This window comes from Gorilla gorilla, chromosome 19, assembly GCF_029281585.2.
Source record: "Gorilla gorilla gorilla isolate KB3781 chromosome 19, NHGRI_mGorGor1-v2.1_pri, whole genome shotgun sequence".
In the NCBI taxonomy this organism is placed as follows: domain Eukaryota; kingdom Metazoa; phylum Chordata; class Mammalia; order Primates; family Hominidae; genus Gorilla; species Gorilla gorilla.
The window spans coordinates 40334606-40356254 of NC_073243.2; the positions used below are offsets into that span (position 1 = coordinate 40334606).

Genomic DNA, 21649 nt, shown 5'->3' on the forward strand with positions numbered 1-21649 from the left:
AATATAGGCTGGACTCAGTGGTGCACGCCTGTAATCCCAGCACTTTGGGAAGCCAAGGCAGGTGGATCACGAGGTCAGGAGTTCCAGACCAACTTGACCAAGATGGTGAAACCTTGCCTCTACTAAAAATACAAAAACTAGCCAGGCATGGTGGTGGGCACCTGTAATCCCAGCTATTCATGAGTCTGAGGCAGGGAATTGCTTGAACCCGGGAGGCAGAGGTTTCAGTGAGCCGAGATCGTGCCATTGCACTCCAGCCTGGGCAACAGAGTGAGACTCCATCTCAAAAAAAAAAAAAAAAAAAGAATATTATACATTTGTATTATAGTTCCACTCCCAATACGATAGCTAAAAGACAAATCAACCTTCTCTTTACAGAACACAGGCTCCAGACATAAATTTTTGTCTTACATGTTTTAGGTTTATGTATATATAAAACCATTCACCAAAGACATGCTTAATTTTTGAGATTAAGGTGTAAATTATGATGCCTTATTTTGGTCTAGAGTGTATGTAAGGTTAGTATGTTAAGCATTGTTCAAAAATACTAGTAAGTCATAATTATACAGCATTTTCACAAAGTTCAATGCACAGAAAAAGCCTATGATTTTGGTTACTGATCTATCTTAACGCTACTTTCTTTTAAAACAGACATTTAACATAATACCCAAGTTACAGTAACATTATGGGCTTCTCCTCCCATTGGCAATTAAATGCTTTTCTTCTGAAAAGATGATATGGACCAACAGGTCCATATGAAAAAAAGAATCAGACTTGCCAGCAAGATTGGTAGACTCTTCCCAGCATACATCTGAGTGCTGAAGGAAGAAGAAAGTTTAAATTGTTTAAAGGACTATAATTATCACACAAAATTTATTAAGAAAAAAGAATAATGGATCTAGTATAACTAATTCTGAGTAAACCAAAATGATAAGAACTAATTAAACACTTCTTAATCCCACATTTTTGGCAGGTGTAATTGAGCCATGGTCCTATTTGATTTTGTTATGATTGCATCCAAATTTGCTTAAACTCAGAGTTCTGTTTAATGGTAGGATGTAAGAATTGAATTTTGAAAAACTACTCACTGTCAAAATCTCTCCTTCCTATAGGAAATTTAGCTGAGTTTTCTTCATCCCCAGTTTCTCTCTTTTCTTGTGTTGATTCGGTATCCTGAACCCCATTCTCAGCTGGAAAAGCTACAGATCCTTCTAGTGCAAGATAAGGTTTTATAACCAGATTCAGTGACAGACCATGATTTAAGAAATTATGTTTTTTCTTTGTTTTTTGTGACAGCATAATCCCATTGTTCTACTACCCTAGCAGTTCCTCCCTAGACAATGAGGCCAATACCCCTTCCTCTACTTCACATAGGCTTTCTTTTTTTACTCTGTACTGTAATCCTGAATGCTTTCATGCATCTCATGGCTTTCATTATCATTTCTACTTTGATAAGTCCCAAAATGATATCTTCTGTTTATATTCAACTTTAGAATGCCAGACCTGTCATCTCTAGCTGCCTATCTCAGAGGCACCTTAAATTCAACCTGTTCAAAAATCATCTTGTGCCTTAACCCAGATTCACTGCTTCTCCAATGTTCCCTGTTCCAGTTTATAGCAACACCATCCTCAGTTTCTCATTCCAAAAGCCCAGGAGTAATGTGTAAGTAATAGATTCTGGAACCAAACCACCCTATGACCGTACAACTTTGGGCAAGTTATTCATTAACCCTTTGATTTACTTTCCTCATCGATGATGTTTGAGTAATAATAGCACCTACTTCTTATGGTTATTGTGCAAATTAAATCTACTAATACATGTGAGAAACTTAATGATTAGTACCTAGCAAGTGCATTATGAGTGTTAACTATTGCTTTTCCTCTTATATTTTTTAACTTTTATCTTCTTTGCCTCAGACCCACAATCAGTGAATCGTTAAATTCTCCTATTTTTAACTCCAAAATATTTTTCAATTCTATTCTGTTTGTTTTCACCATCTTGGCCAAGTCCACCATCATGTTCTAATTGCCGATCTACTCATATTGCTGCCTTGCTTATGGCTTCACAGTATTCTCATGGAAAAAAACCCAAAAGATTCGGTAATATAAAATCCTTGCTGGCCAGCCTGGCTTTAGAATACTTCTTCTTTCAGAATGTGTGTCCACCACCTCCTCCTCTCTAAGGCTTTTACTCCACACACCTTCCAGTCTCACTAAAGAACTAAGGACGCTCTTCTCTCCTAATGAAGTTGTGTTTACTTCTCAGGTCTCAACTTACATACAAATTTTTCCAGAGAATTTCCTGAAACACTCACCTCTCTCACTAGACTAACTTGCTCCAACTACTCACATAGATAGTATAACATTTATCATTCTAATTAAGTAATAATGTGTGGCTTTTTTATTCACATCTGTCTCAAAGGTAGGGACAATGAGAGAGAATCACGCCATTCAAATAGAAGTTTTATTCTCAGCATCCAGCACATCAATTCACCATAGTAGAAGCTCAGTGAGTATCTGTCCAATTAATGAATAAATGTTGAGCACTGTAAGCTACGCTTATGGATACCATAGTTTAGTAAGGAAGCAGAGAGTTGGCAAAAATAAATTTGAGAAGTATGATAATGGATACATTAAAAAGTGCCTTGTTGTCCACTGGGAGGAAAGGTTTTAATTTAATCTGAGTTGATAAAGAAGGCCTACATAAGGAAGCTTTGTGATTTCAGGCTGAGGATAACAGTGAGCAGGAGTTGGCTCTGTGAAGGACCTGAAATGTGAGGAGGACAGACTGAGAGAAGATCACCTGCAAACTCTCTGAAGCAGACGGTGTAGTCTGTGTAGCACTAGAATGCAGATGTCCACTTCACATGATGGTGTGAGTTTGCACAGGGCCATTTCCTTGGTGACCTGTGTGTCCTAAATCCAAGGGGACTCTCCCAGAACATTCTGTTGTGATAAAGATTTAGGTTTTTGGGTTCTTTTCTGTTTGTTTTTGTTTTCTCTGTTTATGTTCCACTTTCAGAGTCTCATTATCCATCAGACCAATATTATATGAGAACAATCTTTGCAGTTGATGGGCTAACCATGTTCCCTGGGTGGGGCAGGGGAAGTAGACAAGAATAAGAATGAAGTGGATGTAAAGGAAGAAGGCAAGGGGCGGGGGATTATTACCCTCTAGTATGTTTGTTTTAATCACTTTACACGGTTACTAGTTTTCAAATTTACTAAATATTTTATATGATTCAAATCATTAACTGAGAAATTTATTTCAAATTCAGTGCTCTTTGCAAAGTACTGGCTAGATGTTGGAATCCAAAAATGAACTGTGAAAAAAGGCCCGTGTCCTCAGGAACTTATGTTCAGAAGAAATGGAAAAACAAAATTAAATAAGTGGATAAATACATGTGTGTTGTTTTACTAAGACCTTATTTATTAAATATTTTGCTAAGCCTATAATATTAAATCAGCTATTTATATATCTCTATATAACAATGGTTCTAGAGTCAGGAGGTTAACATTGTGGATTCCTCAGTGACCTTGAGTAATCACTCAACCAAAATACATTTGTATTTAAATACAAACGTAAGTTCGAACATTATGTTGTTACCCTAGCCACTTCACAAAATACGTTCGAACAATAGGTTGTTACCCTAGGCACTTCACAAAATATTTGAAAAACACATTGATAGACAATTTGATGATTCTATAAATCTGGTAAATGAACTAGAAATATTATAAAAGGTTTTTCTGAGAGGATACCATCGAGCAAAAAGAAAATGACTAGCATTTGACACTATGTAACTTTAAATCTATATTTCAGGGACCTCTGTCACTTTCTTGGGGAATTGAATCACCTATTCCTACTTAGCAGCATGAAAATGAGTTGAATCTCCAGGTTATAGCATTTGAAGGCATGCCTGAGAGGAGCAGATTCAAAAATCAACAGGTGGTTGATGTTTTCTGTGGGGAGCATTCCTACCTCAATCCTGCTGCTGTGACCCATTCCTAAACAGCTTTGGGGTCTACAGTCCCCCTTGGTACCTGCTGGGGATTTGTTCCAAGACCACCACCAATCCTACCACCATCATCCCTTCATAGCAAAAGCCAGAGATGCTCAAGTTTCTTATATAAAATGGCCTAGTATTTGCATATAACTTACACACACCCTCTTGTATACTTTATATCATTTCCAGATTACTTACATTAATAATACTGAATACAATATAAATGCTATGCACATAATTGTTATAAGGATTGTTTTATTTGCATTGTTTTATTGTTGTATTTCTTTTTAAAAATTATTTTTGGTATTTCTTTTAACAAATATGTTTGATTCATGGTTAGTTAAATCCACCCACAATGGGGGTACGGAGGGTCAACTGTATTCAGGAATTTGCATTAACAGACTTAAGATTAACAGCCTAGTAGATTCTTTGCTTAAATGAACTCTGTGCAGACACAGCATTCAACATTTCTATTTTGACACTTTAAGCAGACTGCAGTGTTTGACAAGCTATTTCAGTAATATGCAATAATCTTTACAAAATAGACATAGATGTTCTGTGACCCCAAATTCTCTGAAACTCTAAACTCAATTATTGAATCTATAGTGGTGTTTCTGATCAGATTACAAGATGAAGGAAGCAATGGAACTTGGCCTAATGTAATGAAAAATATTGCTATCTCTCCACTGATTATTTTGGATGATGGGAGAGCTGTATAGCCATTTAACTAAAGAGGAATCCTTTCAGGAACTACTCTGAAGTACTTTAAAAGATGGAGTTGCTGAAGAAAAAAGATTGAAAACAATTGGCTTAGCTGTTCGGAGCATGGCAAGAATGTAACTATAATCTGTCATTGTGGGGGCAGACAGATTGCCTGAAAATTGAATAAACTGGAAATCACTGGAAGGCAGCTATTTTGTCCTTGAGTGCATTAGGTATCTTGGAAAAATGTTATTAAATGGTGAACAATTGCTATCGAAAAGTTTCTAGTTGTTTGGAATATAGAGTTACATAAAGTCAAGATTCTATTATTATTCTAATAATAGATAAAATCCGAATGTAAAGAAAATGTTTCCTATGAAATATGTAATTTAATTCTTATCAGAGCAATACTTTAAACAATTATTTGATTAGCCTGTGTTTGTGAATGTATATAAAGTAAGCAATAACCTTATTTTCTCCTCTTTGTAATTTATTTATTTATTTATTTATTTTTTTTACATGCAATACTTTTATTTTAGTCATGCAAGGAAAGCTATTTCAGAATCTACTAATTTAAAGCAAGCAGCTGTATACAGACAGCAAAAGAAGCAACATTTTGTTACAGCTTAGCACAAGGCATCCAACACAAACAGGCATGAGACAATGCATATTTATGTAGCATTAAAACCAGATGAATAATATATTGTGGGGCAGGAGGAGGAAAGGAGGGGAAAAATAGAAATGAAAAACCAATGCTTCTCAATGCTTCCAATATATAATGCTAAATTTCCCACCTGATAGCACATCCAGGTGCTTCAAATGTAGTGCATTACAGTGAGAATGTTAAGAATGGAAAATCTTATCTGTGTACCTACCTAATACTAAGTTTGGTCAAAACACATTTTCATAGATCTTCTTTCAGTGGTAAATCGATTTGAACATCTTGTGAAGTTATTGTTTAATAACTTACTTAACTTAGGCTTTATGCTCTCTATAAACAATGAATTCTTTTCCTTTTATAAAAAAATATGCTGCATGTTTTATTAAAAGAATATGCAATAGTTACCAATATTAAAGGTTTTAAAATTCAGAAATATAATGCTACAGTTAACAAAGTATGAAGTATTTAAATGAGGACTTAATATATTAGAATGCCATCACTAGTAAAATATAAGTATTTAGGTATTAAAACCGAATGAATATTAGAATTTTTGAACTATATAAACTCAGCATTAATGCTTTGAAAGAGTTATTATTCAGCAAGATATTGCAGAACAGACTTCAGACATAGCTCTCTAATAAGTTCTTAAAGGGATTGTTTGATATTATTATATAGCACAAATGTGATTCAATAAATGTGGCACTACAAAATTTCTTAATACTGAATGTTTTAACCTTAAATATTATATAATGGTACAAATTAATTTTAGTTTCTTGTAATATTTTCACATATACTTTTATGTGATACATTAGAACACATTAGCTCATACAGATTGTAAGATAATCACACAAAATAGTTTCTTTTTTTAACCTCAATATTTGAAGACCAAACCACACTATATATTATGGCACTGCTTATTTTGACCTAGCACTTCAGCTATATTTTCTTTGGTAAACATTTTAATGATTGTCATGTTTTCCTCTTATAAGATAAATCACAGATGGTTCATTAATAATATGTATGTGTTTAAGATTTAATATTACTCAAAACACTTCTAGGTCATATTTTGTCATGATGAGATTAAATCAGTTGCAGAGAGGAATGAGCTGTATCAAGATCACATATAGAATGAAAATAAAGCAGAAAAGTTTGGAATGTGAACAGGAAAAAAATACAATCATAAAAGTACTAGTTCTAAAATGTTCTACTATTATTATACAAGACAATAAATCACCATGCTAAGGATATTTTCTTTCATATGTATATCAGCATTCTATTTCCTCTGTGAAATTCTGCATACTCGATGAGTAGTCATTTAGTACACAGGGACATTAAAATATTCATGACGTGGCATCTATTAAATGTGAGAATACTCTTCATAGGGAGAAATCCCTCTTCACTGGAAAAACATCCTTCAAGAAGAAAAGAAACTCTCCTGCAGTAGATCGGCCTGCTCAATTGCTTTAAGGACATTTTTCTTGGATGTTTCCTGAACTTCCCCTCCCAAAAGAAACTCATCCAAAATAAAATAAGCCTTCTCAAAATTAAAGATGATATCTAGTTCACAGACACTGCCGAAATACTTGTCAAGTAATTCCACATAACGATGAATTATTTCCAGGGTAATTAGTTCATCGTCCTGATCCTCAATAGCACAGCAAAAATACAGACTAGCATATCTTTTGTAAACAATCTTCAGATCTCGCCACTCAAGGAAGCTGCACATTTTAGGTTTCCGTGCTAAAACGGTCTGAACAAGTTCTCTTGTGATCTTTTTCTTCTCTTTGTCTGATAGTGGAACATACCATTTTTGCAGTCGAAGCTTTCCCTGACGACTAAAAAGCAACATAAACTGCATGGCGGCCGCGGGCCGCGGGCGCGGCGGAGCTTGGCCGGCGGCGGCGGCGGCGGCGAAGGGGAAGCCCCTGTCGCCGTGCTGAGGAAGAGAAGCCGTGGTGCTGTGTCCTCTTTGTAATTTAATTCATTAGAAATTGAGAATCTCAGACTTCTCTCCAGCCCCATTAAATCTGCATCTTCATTTCCAGATCACTCATATACTGTTTAACTTTGAGAAGCACTGCTGTATATTGTCTTGAGAGTCCACACTATGAAATAAATTGGCCCTTATTTACTCCTCAATTGAAATTCTTCAGACTTTCTTAAAGTTTCTAAATAAGTCCCAGTTAGTGGAAATGAACTGAATTTAGTTTAATTTTTTTATCATGCATTGCTGTCCAAAAGAAGAAAGCTTATTTCTGCCAACTTCTTCTTATCCTCAACTTCCAACCACTGTCACGTCTGTCTTCTTTCTTTTTAATATTTTCAGGTGAATTAGAGGTTTGTCAACCGTAAGAATGAAATATATGGTTTATGGCCTATTTTTATGTAACTGGTCATTCTGAGATCTGGAAAACACTACCTGTGTTTATCTGCAACTAAAATCTAGACACCTGAGCCTACACTGCATAGCGAAACAGGTCACTAGAAAAACACAAGCAATTTAGAAAGGCTTTTAATATTGAACAGTTGCATTTTGTTTCTATTCATGTCTATCGCTTTCTCTTTTTTATTCTAAATTGCTTTATTATATTCTATATTTAATATTCTATCATTAATGTCAATAACAGTCAATAATAATTGAGGACTCAGGTTTTGTCAATACACTGATTTATAATTAGTACAATATGAGTTTCCTTCGCACATTAATATTATCAGCTCTTCATTTTTTGTTGTTCACAATATATCTTCAACTACCTTTTTATTTTTAGGCAATGTACATATTACAATTTAAGAATAACATCTTCTTTGTTAAATATTTATTTCCACCCCTTTTCAGAAAATTAGATGGTTTACATTTACTGTTAGAAATAATATAAAGCTTTTCTGGTTTTGTGCTTCTAAATAATATTATTAATATATTCTTTTGTAATTACAAAAACTCCTTGTTTTTGTTTTGTAATTACTTTCTCAATAAAATAGAGCTGCAAATATTTTGTTCCTTTAAATATTTCAAATAAATAATTTTCATTTATAATAAAAAATATAAAATATGTGAAAGAATTTATTATTTCAAAAAATATGTCATTCACCAATTTGCTTTTAAATTTGTGAATAGTCTCATTTTATTTTAATACTTTAATCATAGATCTTAACTTTTTTATAATTAATTTTAATTTGTATTTAACATGGTAATAATATTTTTACTTAATTTTGTATTGTTGGGTTAGTAGTCACTGTTAGGACACATAACTATTTTACTTTTTCAACATATAATTTTCATTAATCTTATTCAGATAAAGTTCATTTTCACTATTTTTCTTCAATTGGAAATATTTCATATTTTAAAGACTTCCATTCCTAACAAATGTGGAATACAACATTTTTAGCTCAAAATATTTTTCAAAACAAAACAGAATTTTTTCAGTCTTCACATATAAAACTAAAGCAACAAGCTCAAGTCTATCCAGACATTTTATACTTCAGAAACGAAAATATTAATCTTACGTGTTTATGGCGGATGTTTTCCTTATAATTTTAGTTAAAAAATATTTGTAGAAGGTTTTTATAGTAATATAGTCAGAAAATTAGTCTGCATTTTTATCTACAAATTAAGCAGTATTTTAAAAATTAGCTCAGGAAATTTTATTTTATATTGTATTTTAGTCTGTATTTGAATGGTATTTAAATTCTTAGATTTTCACTTTAGATGTGGGAACTCAGGTGCTTAATTCTATCCTCTTTAATTTTATATCTGTGATTTCTTCTGCTTTGTTTTCAGTTCTATTTTTTTCCTGCACTGCGAAAGAGTTTCTAAAGATTGTATTTAATATCACAAGCTTCATTTAGTGCTCTATCATTTGGCATTTACATTTTTACATAGTTTTAAAATTATATATATTTCTTTGTATTTTTTATCTAATTTTATACAATTTTAAAAATCATGCACCTCTAATATCTATTGACTAGGTTTAGCTTTCATTTCAGAGATAACATTAATAGTGAAAAATATTATCTTAAATGCAAAGATATTCATTATTTAAAAATTGATCAATGACATTCACCAAATTATCACAGGGACAAAAACATAAAATGATCATCTGTAGAGATGCAGAAAAATAATTTGACAAAATTCAGCACTGATTTATAAGAATTATCAGCAAAATAAGAATAGAAATGAAAATTGACCAACAACCAGAAATGACAGCAACAACAAAATACCAAGTCAGTAAAGATGGAGAGAAATAGGGAAGCAGTGAAGGTAGATGTCATTTCTGTTTTTAGTGGTGGAATACAAGGTGTTCTTCTGCTTAAAGGTCATGTTCTTGTGATAAAACGCACTGCAGAGACAACACAGTTTAATTGGCTGAGGCAGGTGACTCCCTTTAAGCATCAGGGTGGAACAAACTACACGACAAAATGTAATTTTAAAAACCACTCTCATTCAAATATAATAATGTCAAAGCACCCTCAACTCATTAATGAGTGAAACAATGAGTGTCATGGTCTGAATTGTGTTCCCCTCCCCAAACCCGTATGTTCAAGCCCTAACTGCTAGTTATACACATAAGGTAAATGAAACCTTATTTGGACACAAAGTTTTTGCAGATGTAATCAAGCTAAAATTATGTCTTTAGGTGGGACTTAAAATAACACGGGTTATCTTTATAAGAAGAGGGAACAGAAACAGATAGGATGTGGAGAGGACCATGTGAAGAGAGAAGCTGAGACTGAAAAGGATTTATGTATTAATATTGACAGAAGCCAAGGAACACCATCTGAAGTTCTGATGGCAACATCAGAAGCTAAGAGAAAGGCATGGAAAAGATTCTCACCTAGAGCATCCAGAGGAGAGGTTGGTCCTGCAGACACCTTGTTTTCTGACTTCTGACCTCCGCAACTGTGAGAGAAGAAATTTCTGTTGCTTAAAGACACACAGCTTGTGGTACTTCATTATAGCAGCCCAAGGTAACTAATAAAGATGACAAAATTGGTTCCAAGGGTGTTTGAGGAACTGGACCTTTATAGGCATTATTTTCATAATACTGCATTAAGCTATGATAACTGGATTAGATTCAAAATTGGATAATGCCCTAAATGCAATAAAGCTATAATTTTGAGATAAAATTTTAATAGCTTTATGAGATATAATTAACATCTGGTATACTGCACATTTTTGAGGTGTGAAATTTTTAAACATTAACATATGTATATACTTGTAAAACTATCACACTATAAAGAGATCTCAAGCCTCTTCTTTTGACTTTCAACACATTGTCAATCCAGTACTAATCTGGTTTTATTACCATATATTAGCTTTTATTTTCTACAGTTATATATCAGTAGAATTATAGAGTATGAATTCTTTTTGTCTTTTTTCCTTAAGCATAATATTTTTGAGATTCAACAATTTCTTGCATGTTGAAGTAGCACTTTTTTTTATTGTTACATATTATTTCATTTCATAGACATACCACTATAATTTATTTACTAAACTCTTGACCAGAGGTTCTCAAATGAGGGACATTTTACCTGCCAGGGGACATTTCCAATGTTTGGGGACACTTTTGGTTATCAGAGGTTTGTGGAGGAGGGGATAGAGTGTGCACAGGCCAGGGTTCCACAAAGGATAGCTCCCCACAACAAAGAATTAAGCCACTTCAACAGCTAATAGTGCTGAACTTGAGAACGCCGCTCTTGGTGGACAGTTGCATGGTGTCTGTTTTTGACAATAATGAATAAAGGTATTTGTGCAAGCCTTTTTATAGACTTATGCTTTTCTCCCCCCTAGGATAAATGCCTAGGGGTAGAATTGGTACATGTAAGGTAGATTTAGTTATCCAAAGTAGCTGTACTGTGTTACACTCCCACCGTCAATGTATGCAAACTCTAGATTCTGGTTTCTTGACATCTATGCCAAATATTGGTAACACAATTTTTAAAACAGTAGCTTTTCTAGTAGATGTGTATAATTATCTCATTTTATTTTTTATTACTAACGATATTAAGAAATTTTTCATTTGCTTATTTGCTATTATATCATTTTTTGTGTAGCATCTGTTAGTTTTTATAGTTCTCTTGTTTCTATGTTGTACATTATATTTATGTATTCTTGCTCTTATTCTTAATAAATAGTATATATAATTGTGTAATTAAAAATAAACATTAAAGAATAAATATATTTATACATTTCTGTAGTTTATCATTATATAATTATTGCTTTCTGAATAAAAAGAAATTTCTCCACAGTTTGGATAAAAAGAAATGCTTTCATGTAGTTTACTAAGACATCTTCTGTGCTTTATATTTGAAGCCTATGCTTTCACTTTTACACATTGTTCCATAATATATTTTGGACTCATTTAATTTTGAACTCATTCATGCTTTTATTGTGAGGAAGGACTTGAGGTTTGTTTTCTTCACATTTATCTCGTAGTTCTGCACACTTTGTTAAATAAAATTATCTTTCCCCTTTGAATAACCGCAGTATCTTTGATATTATATTATTCATATAAGCATGGATCTATTTGTGAACTCTATTCCATTCCATTACTCTAATTGTTTATCCATATACTAATAACAAATTCTCTTGATGACTATAGCTTTAAGTTATTGCATGGTGTTAGGAAGTGTGAGTATTCCAACTTTTTTTTCAGCTTTTTATCATTTGTTTTTGCTCTCTTGATGTACATTTTTAAACCAGTGTGTCAATTTATATAAAAATATCTTTTGTGATTATGGTGAGGATTTCTGGAATGATTAATTTGGAAAAACCAAAACTTTTACACACTAAAATTCACTGAACTTTCAAGCCATGATTATTGTATTAGTTTGTTCTGGCATTGCTATAAAGAAATACAGAAGATTCAACAATTTATGAAGAAAAGAGGTTTAATTGCCCCACTGTTCTGCAGGCTATACAGGAAGGATGATGCTGGCATCTACTTAGCTTCTAGGAAGACTCAGGAAACGTACAATCATGGCAGAAAGCAAAGGGGGACAGGCACATCACATGGCCAGAACAGCAAGAGAGTGAAAGGGGAAGGTGCTACACACTTTTAAATGACCAGATCTCATGAAAACTCACTCACTCACTATTATGAGAACAATATCAAGAGGGATGATGCTGAACCACTCATGAGAAATCCACGCCATGATCCAATCACCTCCCACCAGGCCTCACCTCTAACATTGGAGATTACATCATATCAGATTTGGGCAGGGACACACATCAAAACCATCAATTATTGTATGTGACTCCATTTATTTAGAACTTTCCTACATCTCCCAACACTTTTGCTAGTTTCCTATTTAGAGAGATCTTGCATGTAATTTGTTAAAATCATATATACATATTTTATTTATTAGTATTTTACATGAATTTGATTTTTATCATTAATTGCTCATTGGAAATATATAGAAATAAGTTAATGGGTTGACTTATTTTTTCTATGATGTGGCTAAAATTACTAGTTTATTCCAGCAGCTGATTTTTACAGTCACTAGAAGTTTATGTATAGGTAATGGAGTTGTTTAAAAATTTAGAATTGTATTTTTCATTTCTTAACTGTGTATGTTTTACTTATTTATTTGATTTGTCTCACTGATTAATTCCTCCCATACAGTAGAGAGAACAATAGTGAAAGAGGACACTTTGTCTTCTTCTGGATCTTAAATGAATAATTTATTAGTTCAAACTTCAGTGTGATATTTCCGTAGATGCCTTCTATTTGCTTAAGGATGCTTCTTTGTATTCTATTGGGGTGAGATATTTTTACTATAATTCTATCTTGAAAATGCCAAATGTTTTTTCTGCCTCAGAGGAAGTTTATATATTTTTTTCATTCTACTCAGTTAATGTGGTGAGTTTGAAAATTCAAAATACTTGAAAAATCACGTTCCCATCAAACACTGCTTCTTTCTGTGCCTTTCTAAGAGGACTACCTTCAACTTGGGCATTTAGAGGATACTTCCCTTCCTATAGCTCAGGGTTTTTTTGTATTTTTTTTATGTTTAAATTTTAGTGATATTTCTTTTATGTGTTTTTAAAATATTATATGGGCTATTGCATTGACCCATTTGTTTCAACTTTACAGCTCTAGTTAAATATAAAAATTAATAAAATGTCAACACTCAAGTATTACATATATCCCTTGATCTGGTGATTTAGGACTATGAGAAAAATGCTCAATTTCCCTCGATAGAAGGAAGTATCAACTTTTTTATTTATTTATTTATTACTGTAGTCTCACAGCCTAAAAATCATTAGGTCTCCATTGATCAGCAAGCAAATGATCATGATTGTTTTTCTGAATTTTTGATAATTTCAGAATAGGCAAGAAAGCTAAATTTTAAAAATAAAATGCCAACACCAAGAATTTAAAATCAAATTCGTCACAGTGAATCCCAACAGGAAATAGTTCTTCATTTTATGATTACTCAGAGATTTTGCTTGTTGTAGTGGTCTTCCTTCTGGCTCGTAATTTTTTGCTACTCTGCAGCAGAAATAATAAGAAATATTTTCCCAGTCCACAGCGGTGAAGGAGAAGAAAACTATAAATCAAAAGTAGCATATTCTGTGGATCATTTATTGAAATAAACACAGTGAGTACAAGATGGGTAATCTATTTGCATAATCAAAGACACCCTTCATCTGTGTCTATTTTTTTCTTTTCTTTTTTTTTTTTTTTTTTTGAGACAGAGTCTCATTCTGTTACCCAGGTTGGAGTGCAGTGGCATGATCTTGTCTCACTGAAGACTCCGCCTCCCAGGTTCCAGCAATCTTCCTGCCACAGCTTCCTGAGTACCTGGGATTATAAGGTATGGGCCACCATGCCCGGCTAATTTTTGTATTTTTATTAGAGATGGGGTTTCGCTATGTTGGCCAGACTGGTCTTGAACTCCTGGCCTCAAGTGATCTGCCCGCCTCAGCCTACCAAAGTGCTGGGTTACAGGCATGAGCGACTTGCCTGGCTATGTCTATTTTTAACATAGTTATAGTGAAATATAATTATTTTTACATAAAAACTATTCTTACAAATGTTGTATGTATTTTAAGAGCATACAAACTTACGGGTTTTTTTATTTAATAAAAACCAGTGGCAGATTGATAATGCAGAATATATTATTTATAAAAAATTATTTGTTGTCATACAAACATATATTTTATTTGAAAATTATACTTTTGAATAGCTTTTTGGAAAGTTAAAGTATTCTCATTTATTGCATACATTTGTCACCAAAATTATACGAAAGAGTGTTTGATTCAAAATGTGTGTGTGTGTGTGTTCCTATATAGGACCCGGATAACACATATATATTAAATAAATAAATACATGTATATATCATGCACACACATTTAAATATAATGTAAATGTGTGTGTGTGTGTGTATGTGTATGTGTATGCAGATGCCCCTCTGGAAACAGATTTAAAAAGAATCCCCTCTTTTGAGTGTATAAAGAAGTTCCTTTCTTAAGGAATGGATAACAGGGGTTGGTACTTTGGCTGAATTCCTCTTCCTCTTACTTTCATTAGACTTGGCACTGTTGCATAGAACACAATTTTCCAAAATGTAATGTCTGTGTTATGCCTGCAAACGTACCATACATAACAATTTGTCATTTTCTGTAATTACATACTGACCTATTTAACATTTATCTAACCACTTATATATCTTAATCAAAATAAATCAACCCATGTAAATTGTTTATTTCTATTGTCTTTCTCAGTATAATGCACAAGATACATTTCTATCTCTATATGTATTTGTCATTTTCATGTCTGTCCCTAAATGAATTGACTCTATTTTTCTATTACATAGATATGTGATGTTAGTACAATATATGTTAACTAAAAATGGATGATGCAACCTTTTAAAATTATGACCATCACAGTGAAAATTATGTCTCTAAAACCCAATGACCACAGGGACATTCCAGTTTTTAGAAAAATATCAGGGGCTTAGGTATTTTCAGATTAAATTTTGAAAAATAGAATATCTTTCCATTTATTTACGTGGGCAAATTTCCCATTTGTTCACATTAAATCTTAATGGCATATTGCCTAAATCTTTCTCAGAAAAGCTTAGCCAAATTGCCTAGGACGTTTCCTTTCTCCCATATTACCATCACTGTATACCATCATATTTCTAATAATTTTAATTTTGGAACATGAAAATGGTATTTCAATTTAAATGAGTATGTTTTTCTATTTGCAAAGAGATTAAACATCTCTTCAAGTTTTTAAACTATATGCAGCCCTTCTTTTCTGCTATACCTGTTCATTTCCTCAAGCTATTTTTCCATCAGACAGTTTTATGTTTTCTCACTGATTTGAAGCTTCTATTAAAGTATTGTATACACATGGGTAAATGCACATAAGTTTAAAGCTTAGTGAGTTTTAAAATACTATGATCATCCAGAATAAGAAAATGTAATAGTCACACACCTGATTTCCACCCATCCCTCCTAACATAACACTATTCTAACTTTTACCAGTAAGGAATCAAATAGTGTATGTAGTGTTTTGAACCACATTTTTTTGCTTAATATTTTATTTGTGAGACTAATTGATTATATGACCTGCAAATGAAACTATTTACATTTATTTCTCTAATATTTTATTAGGTGATCATATTACAACTTATTTGTTTACTGTACTCTTTATAAGTATTTTAGTCCACTTTTGGCCCACAGTTTGGGGTTATTTTGGTGTTATTCTGAAAAGTGTTTTCATGAGTACACATTTTTTTTTAGCTATATATATATGCATGCATTTCTGGAGAAACCATCTTTACAAGTAGAATTTTGGGGCCTAATACATATCTTTATCCAAATTATTTGAACTAAGTTATGCCAATAACATCAATTTGAGTGTTCTAATTAGTCAACATTCTCATCAATACTTTGCATTTTCTCTTCAACTTAGAATTCTAAAATATTCCTTTCAAATTCAGGATTCTGAATGACAAGTACTTACATCTCATTGTGGTTTGAATTATTTTTTCAGATAACCAATATAAATAAAAACCTTTTAATAAGTTCATTGGTTATTTGAATATTTTATTTTTGAAGTGTCTAAAATATTTTCTTTTTAATCCAGTCCAGTTATTTTTCTGTTTGCTTCTTGTTGTCTTATTGAGTTCATTGCCTTTTTAATATTCTTTTCCAGTTAACATTTCCCCCTCATTGATCTGAAATGTTTTCATTATATACCACCTTTCCATATCTGTCAATGTCTTGATTTTCTATATGATCTTCATCTATCTGTATTTATAACTCATTTTAATCATAGAAGCTTTAAGAATTGCTTAATATTTTGTATTGACTCCAAATTCCATTGATTTTATAGGATATTTCTAGCTATTCTTGCTTCTTTATTCCTCCAAGTAAATTTGTCTATTTTTCTAAATCTGGAAAAATAAATTCTAGAAAATATTGTTTTGTTATGACATAGAAGATATGTTTATTTAAAGAACTGGCACATTTATGATTTTAAGGCTTTTTCAAGAGCATGGAATTTCTTTCCCCGTGCTCAAGTCCAAATTTGTGCCATTCAGAAGAGTTTTCTAGTTTTTTTTATATATAGGTTTTAAACATTTCTGGTTAAGTTTATGCCCTCACATTTTATTTTAGTTTGGTTAATGACGTTTTACATGGTGAGTTCCTCAATTATTTCTTCTAAATGTTCTGATTCAATAGGAACACTCTCCTTAGTATCCTTAACAGAAATGATTCTTGTTTATAGAATTGCTAAATAAGTAAAGAAATTTTAAGTTAAATCATGGCAAGGAGTTATAATTATACTAAGCTTTTTTGTTCGTAGAGATTTTGGCTCACTCATATGGTAATCTATATGAAAATTTTTCTGTGATATCTAATATTAGGAAGATCCTCAATGATAGAATAGTGTTTCTTCCTAGCTGATTCATACATCTTTCTCTGCCAACATTTTGTTTGTTGAAGTGTTCCCCAACATATGACTCATTGCTTACTAAATCCCTATTGAGCAGCCAAAGCCCTGGTGACTAATTATGTCATTAATTTGGGAAAGTCAGAGATAATAAGACTGTCAGTTGAAACTTTGTAGGAGGTAAAAAAGTCACTGCTGTCAGCTGCAAAGATCCTTAAAATGGTCTTTAATAAAGTCAAATTTTGTGACAATAATTATTGCATCAAAGTCGGGGAAATACCTCTTAGATCAAATAAGATACATTGAAAAGCCAAAAATTATTTTTATCTCACTTTGTATTCTCATAAGGTCTATCCACTGTTACTTGGATATGAGACTTAACAAATGGAAAAGAAGACAGGGGTACTATCACACTGTATTTTCCTATGGCCTAACGACCACAATGGTTGATGAACTGCAGTAAAGTTTCTATAATATTTTCCATCTATTCATTTGCTCAATCACCTTGTAATGGTTATGTTGGTTAATTCCAGTCTTTCATGTGTAAACAACAAAATGAGACTTATTTTGAAATATCCAGTATTTTTCTATTCTTACAAATAATTTTCAGGATCAATGCATTGAGGATTAGGAATGGCAATGTGTATTACTACTTTGATACCAACTATATCCAATCTAATGTTGGAATTTGTTTGACAAAGTGTTGTGTATTTGAAAATAGGTAGCACTGAATAAAAAGAATATGGGCAAAAGAAAAAGGGAAGTGTTTTGAATGGAAGTCTAAAATATTTATTGATCGATGCTGAACTGAGTAAGCAGGAGATGCCTGTACATAAATGACATTATCCTGATCTAGTAACAGGGAGAAGCAGAATATCTGAAAGCTGTTTATTAATTTGATAATAATAAGATTAGAAACATGCAAATCAAGATTAATAGTATTCACTTCTAATTGGGTTTAGGTAGACTTTGACTATTTTGCTTCTGATGTTCTTATATTTTTAATTTTCTATAATGATCATATAATATATAATATTTTCATAATATTAAACATTTTAGAATTAAACTCCATTAGAGTGTATCTTTCCTAAAATAATATAAACATCCAATCTTGTCCTTAACAATTCCGTTCTCAAACATTAGCCTATTCCCTCAAGCCAATGTTGCTTTCGACCCATATTGTCCATCATTTCAATTTATCTCAAAGTTTTTTATTGCAACAATTAAATACTTTGAATGATACCCAAGGCATAGTTCTATTTCAATAAAATTTCAAAGTTAATAGTTACATCAAATTTTGTTGGTGCTCATTGAATTTGGTTATTAAAACCATAAGTAGTATGTTTTATGCTGACTGAGGGAGATAAAAGTAGTAATGTTTAATATTCAAACTTGACGACTGAAAAAAAAATTAGAGGCCTGTAAAATCTTATTTAATGTCAAATTTTAATTAAACAGGCTTAGCCGACCAAAATTAAAATCTCAATTATTTTTAAATTATTAATGACAGACAACTAGATTGAGTGAACACTGGCATCACTTTTCAAATAACTTAGTTTAGTGGATGAGTTAAACATAAACTAGTTATTATAATGCAGCGAAGTATGTGAAAAATTTAATTTGAACCCTACTTAGCTTAAAATCCTGACATTCTAGGATGCAAGTCCTGCAAACTTTCCATATGTAATCAACAATTTTCTAAACATGCATGCTGTATCTCTCCTGTGTGACTTTGCATACATCATTCCCACATTCTAGATTATCCCAACCCACCTTAAGTGACTGCTTTTGCATAATCTCCCTTAAAATTCTAACTCAAGCACTGCATCTTTTGAGTCCTTCCCTAACATCTTAACATCTTCCTTCTTTTATTGATCATTAACTATAGTTAGTTATTATAGCACCTGTTAGCACTGTAAAATTATGTGTGTTACACAAGTACAACATGCAGACTAAGGTCATGTATTACCTAGCCTCATACCAGCGTCACCTAGAACAGCAAAAATGTATGCAGATTAATCACAATATATTTGGATGTACAAAATATATTGAGAGCAAAATATGATGGAAATTTAGGTGATGCTCGTAACCAGGAATCACTGTTCATGTAATTAAAGAATAAGTCTATGTGAATCAAAATATACATATACATGCAAATGTTAAACCTCAGTAGGAAGAGGCCCATTCTCTTGCTTGCTGCTATATATATATGTGTATATATATATATACACATATATATATGTTGTGTGTATACGTATATACACACAACAATCTATAGGCTTGCCTTTTAAAATAGTATAAGCAACAAATTTTAAGAGAAACAATAATGAGTGTGTAAAACATTAGATATGTGTATGTACCTTTGCTATTATTTGTGGAAATGGGGCTATAAAATAAGCTCCTTTATTTTCTTTTGTAAAACATTTCTTTAATATGAAGTAATGCAATACGTATTTATGTTCTAAGTGTTTTAATCTCCTTGGATATAAAATAATATCTTGTTCCTTTGATTCTCTTACATATAAGTGTATTTACTCAGATATTACTCCAAATACACCAGATATATTCAAAGTTGAAAAAATACATACTTTGGAATGTATTATCACCTTATTTCACATTAAGAAATCAAAATCTCTGGCATCCAAGTGCATTCCAGCCTGAAAAAAATTATGCAATTGTGAATTTAACAGAAAGCAAATTGCTTACATATGGAGTCAACGTGAAGCTATATCAATATTTATTAAAAGTTTATATATTACTTTTGATCCCCTGGAGAGAAATACAAAATTCAAATAATTATTCTATTTTTATATCCCAATTTGTAATTATGAAACTCTAGCATTTTAATTTTTCTCTTTCAAGTTTACCTGAAGCTTCACAAAATTCTGTGAGGAATCTATTATAACAGGTATTTTGCTTATTTCCACACAAACAGAAGGAAATGTGTATTTTCTATGCCCTGAAGAATTTACTCTTTTCTGTAAATGACATATGGTAGTTAATTCTTTTTGGTAATAAAATATTCCTGTTTTTATGCCGAACAGCCTTTTCATTTAAATTCAGGGCAACGTATCAAAGCTTTGCCGTAACAATACAGAGTAATCAACTAAAGTAATATAGAATTTAAATAACAAAGAGTTTAAACAATTTAATATGTCTTCTATTAATTTCAAACTGAAATTTTACAGAAATTATTTGGAATATGCTGCCAGAGTACACACACACACACACAGACACACATCACACGCTCACATCACACACTCACACCCAGCTAAAGGAAATTACCACAGCTATAATGATTTCATTAAATATCTGAAATTAAAGTTTCTTTTGGACTTTCAGCTGAAGCTCATAGTAAATAAAAGTAATATGATCATTGTTGCATACTGTGAATCAACAGCACACAGAAACCTTAGACTTTCTGTATTTACACAGCTTAATTATCCGAACTGAAACCTGAGGCCATCTGTGTCAACATGATTTCACAATTCATTCCAGAAAATTATTTTTCAGGAAAGTAAGGCTGCAAACCAATAAATAACTTATTGTTTGCTTCAGGAAATTTCTGCACATCAATTTATGTCAGTAAGCAACTCTCCTCTGGGCCAACAGATTGCTCACCTGGGCAGGTAGCAGCTTGTGTCAATAACAGTTTACTTATGAAGACTTCTGTCATGGCCCTTAACTCACAGCGTCCCCCAATCCTAAACTCTATGTCCTGAACATTACCTATTCTTATCAGTCATTGGTCTTGAAAGGCCCCGGGCAACCATTTGAGCCCAGACTTCAATACTCTATCAATACCACCTTATCATCTACTTTTCTAACATAACCCCTCAAGGTGGTGACCCCACTTACAGTCGTATTTTATTGAATTTAGCTTTCCCTAATCAACATGCTAGTCTATTGGATGCAGTGTCAGAGGCAAAAATCACAGAGGTTCTGAAAGCATCAGCCCATTGTTTTCTAAACATCATGGTTCAAGACCCTTAACACGAAACAGAAAGTTTCCCCGAGGCGCCGTAAACAACCCGTTTGGGCGCTTCCCTGATAATTATAGTGAAATCTGGCATCTAATTTTTTTTGGTGGACTCTCAAATTTTATATTTATGTTTTGATTCCTAGAAATAAAAAATGTTTTTATAAGGAATTCTTTGATTGTTTATGTTTTATTCTTGATAGAAACCTACTTTATAACTTCGAACATTATTGATGCTCTTCCTGTATTTCTGAGAGGTGACAGCTTGCTGGCATCCCTCGCTGGCTCTCGCCGCCTCCTCGGCCTCAGCCCACTATGGCCGCGCTTGAGGAGCCCTTCAGCCCGCAGCTGCACTGTGGGAGCCCCTCTCTGTGCTGGCTGAGGCCTGAGCGGG

General features: G+C 32.6%; 2 protein-coding genes across 6 annotated transcripts in view; both read right to left on the bottom strand.

Annotated features, from left to right (window-relative positions):
* The window catches only part of BDP1 (BDP1 general transcription factor IIIB subunit), a 210055-nt gene extending 188479 nt beyond the window's left edge, over window positions 1-21576 (bottom strand). For 2 of the 3 annotated variants that reach the window (XM_031003234.3, XM_063700694.1), the window contains exons 1-2: window positions 21467-21576; window positions 10200-10264 (exon numbers count right to left, since the gene is read on the bottom strand). The gene's annotated coding sequence lies outside the window, so the exon portion shown is untranslated. Of the gene's footprint in view, window positions 1-10199; window positions 10265-19864; window positions 19893-21466 lie in introns of those variants that run through there. The other variant, XM_063700695.1, reaches the window with a different exon arrangement.
* On the bottom strand, window positions 1315-21489 carry LOC129527971 (AP-1 complex subunit sigma-2-like). 3 transcript variants are annotated; one of them, XM_055367034.2, is made up of 3 exons: window positions 21467-21489; window positions 10200-10264; window positions 1317-7472 (listed from the first exon to the last, which is right to left on the bottom strand). In XM_055367034.2, exon 3 carries the CDS (start codon window positions 7223-7225, stop codon window positions 6782-6784), a length of 444 nt encoding a protein of 147 aa, XP_055223009.1. In that variant the 5' UTR covers window positions 7226-7472; window positions 10200-10264; window positions 21467-21489; the 3' UTR covers window positions 1317-6781. The 3 variants fall into 3 exon arrangements, with proteins under 3 accessions (XP_055223010.1, XP_055223009.1, XP_063556767.1); XM_063700697.1 differs by lacking the exon at window positions 21467-21489 and adding an exon at window positions 19865-19913; XM_055367035.2 differs by lacking the exons at window positions 10200-10264; window positions 21467-21489 and having other exon boundaries at window positions 1315-7276.
* Window positions 21577-21649: the final 73 nt, after the last annotated feature.

What these genes read in the sequence shown, in the direction of transcription:
- LOC129527971 (XM_055367035.2), bottom strand. Translation starts at nt 7,225, where the DNA reads ATGCAGTTTATGTTGCTTTTTAGTCGTCAGGGAAAGCTTCGACTGCAA.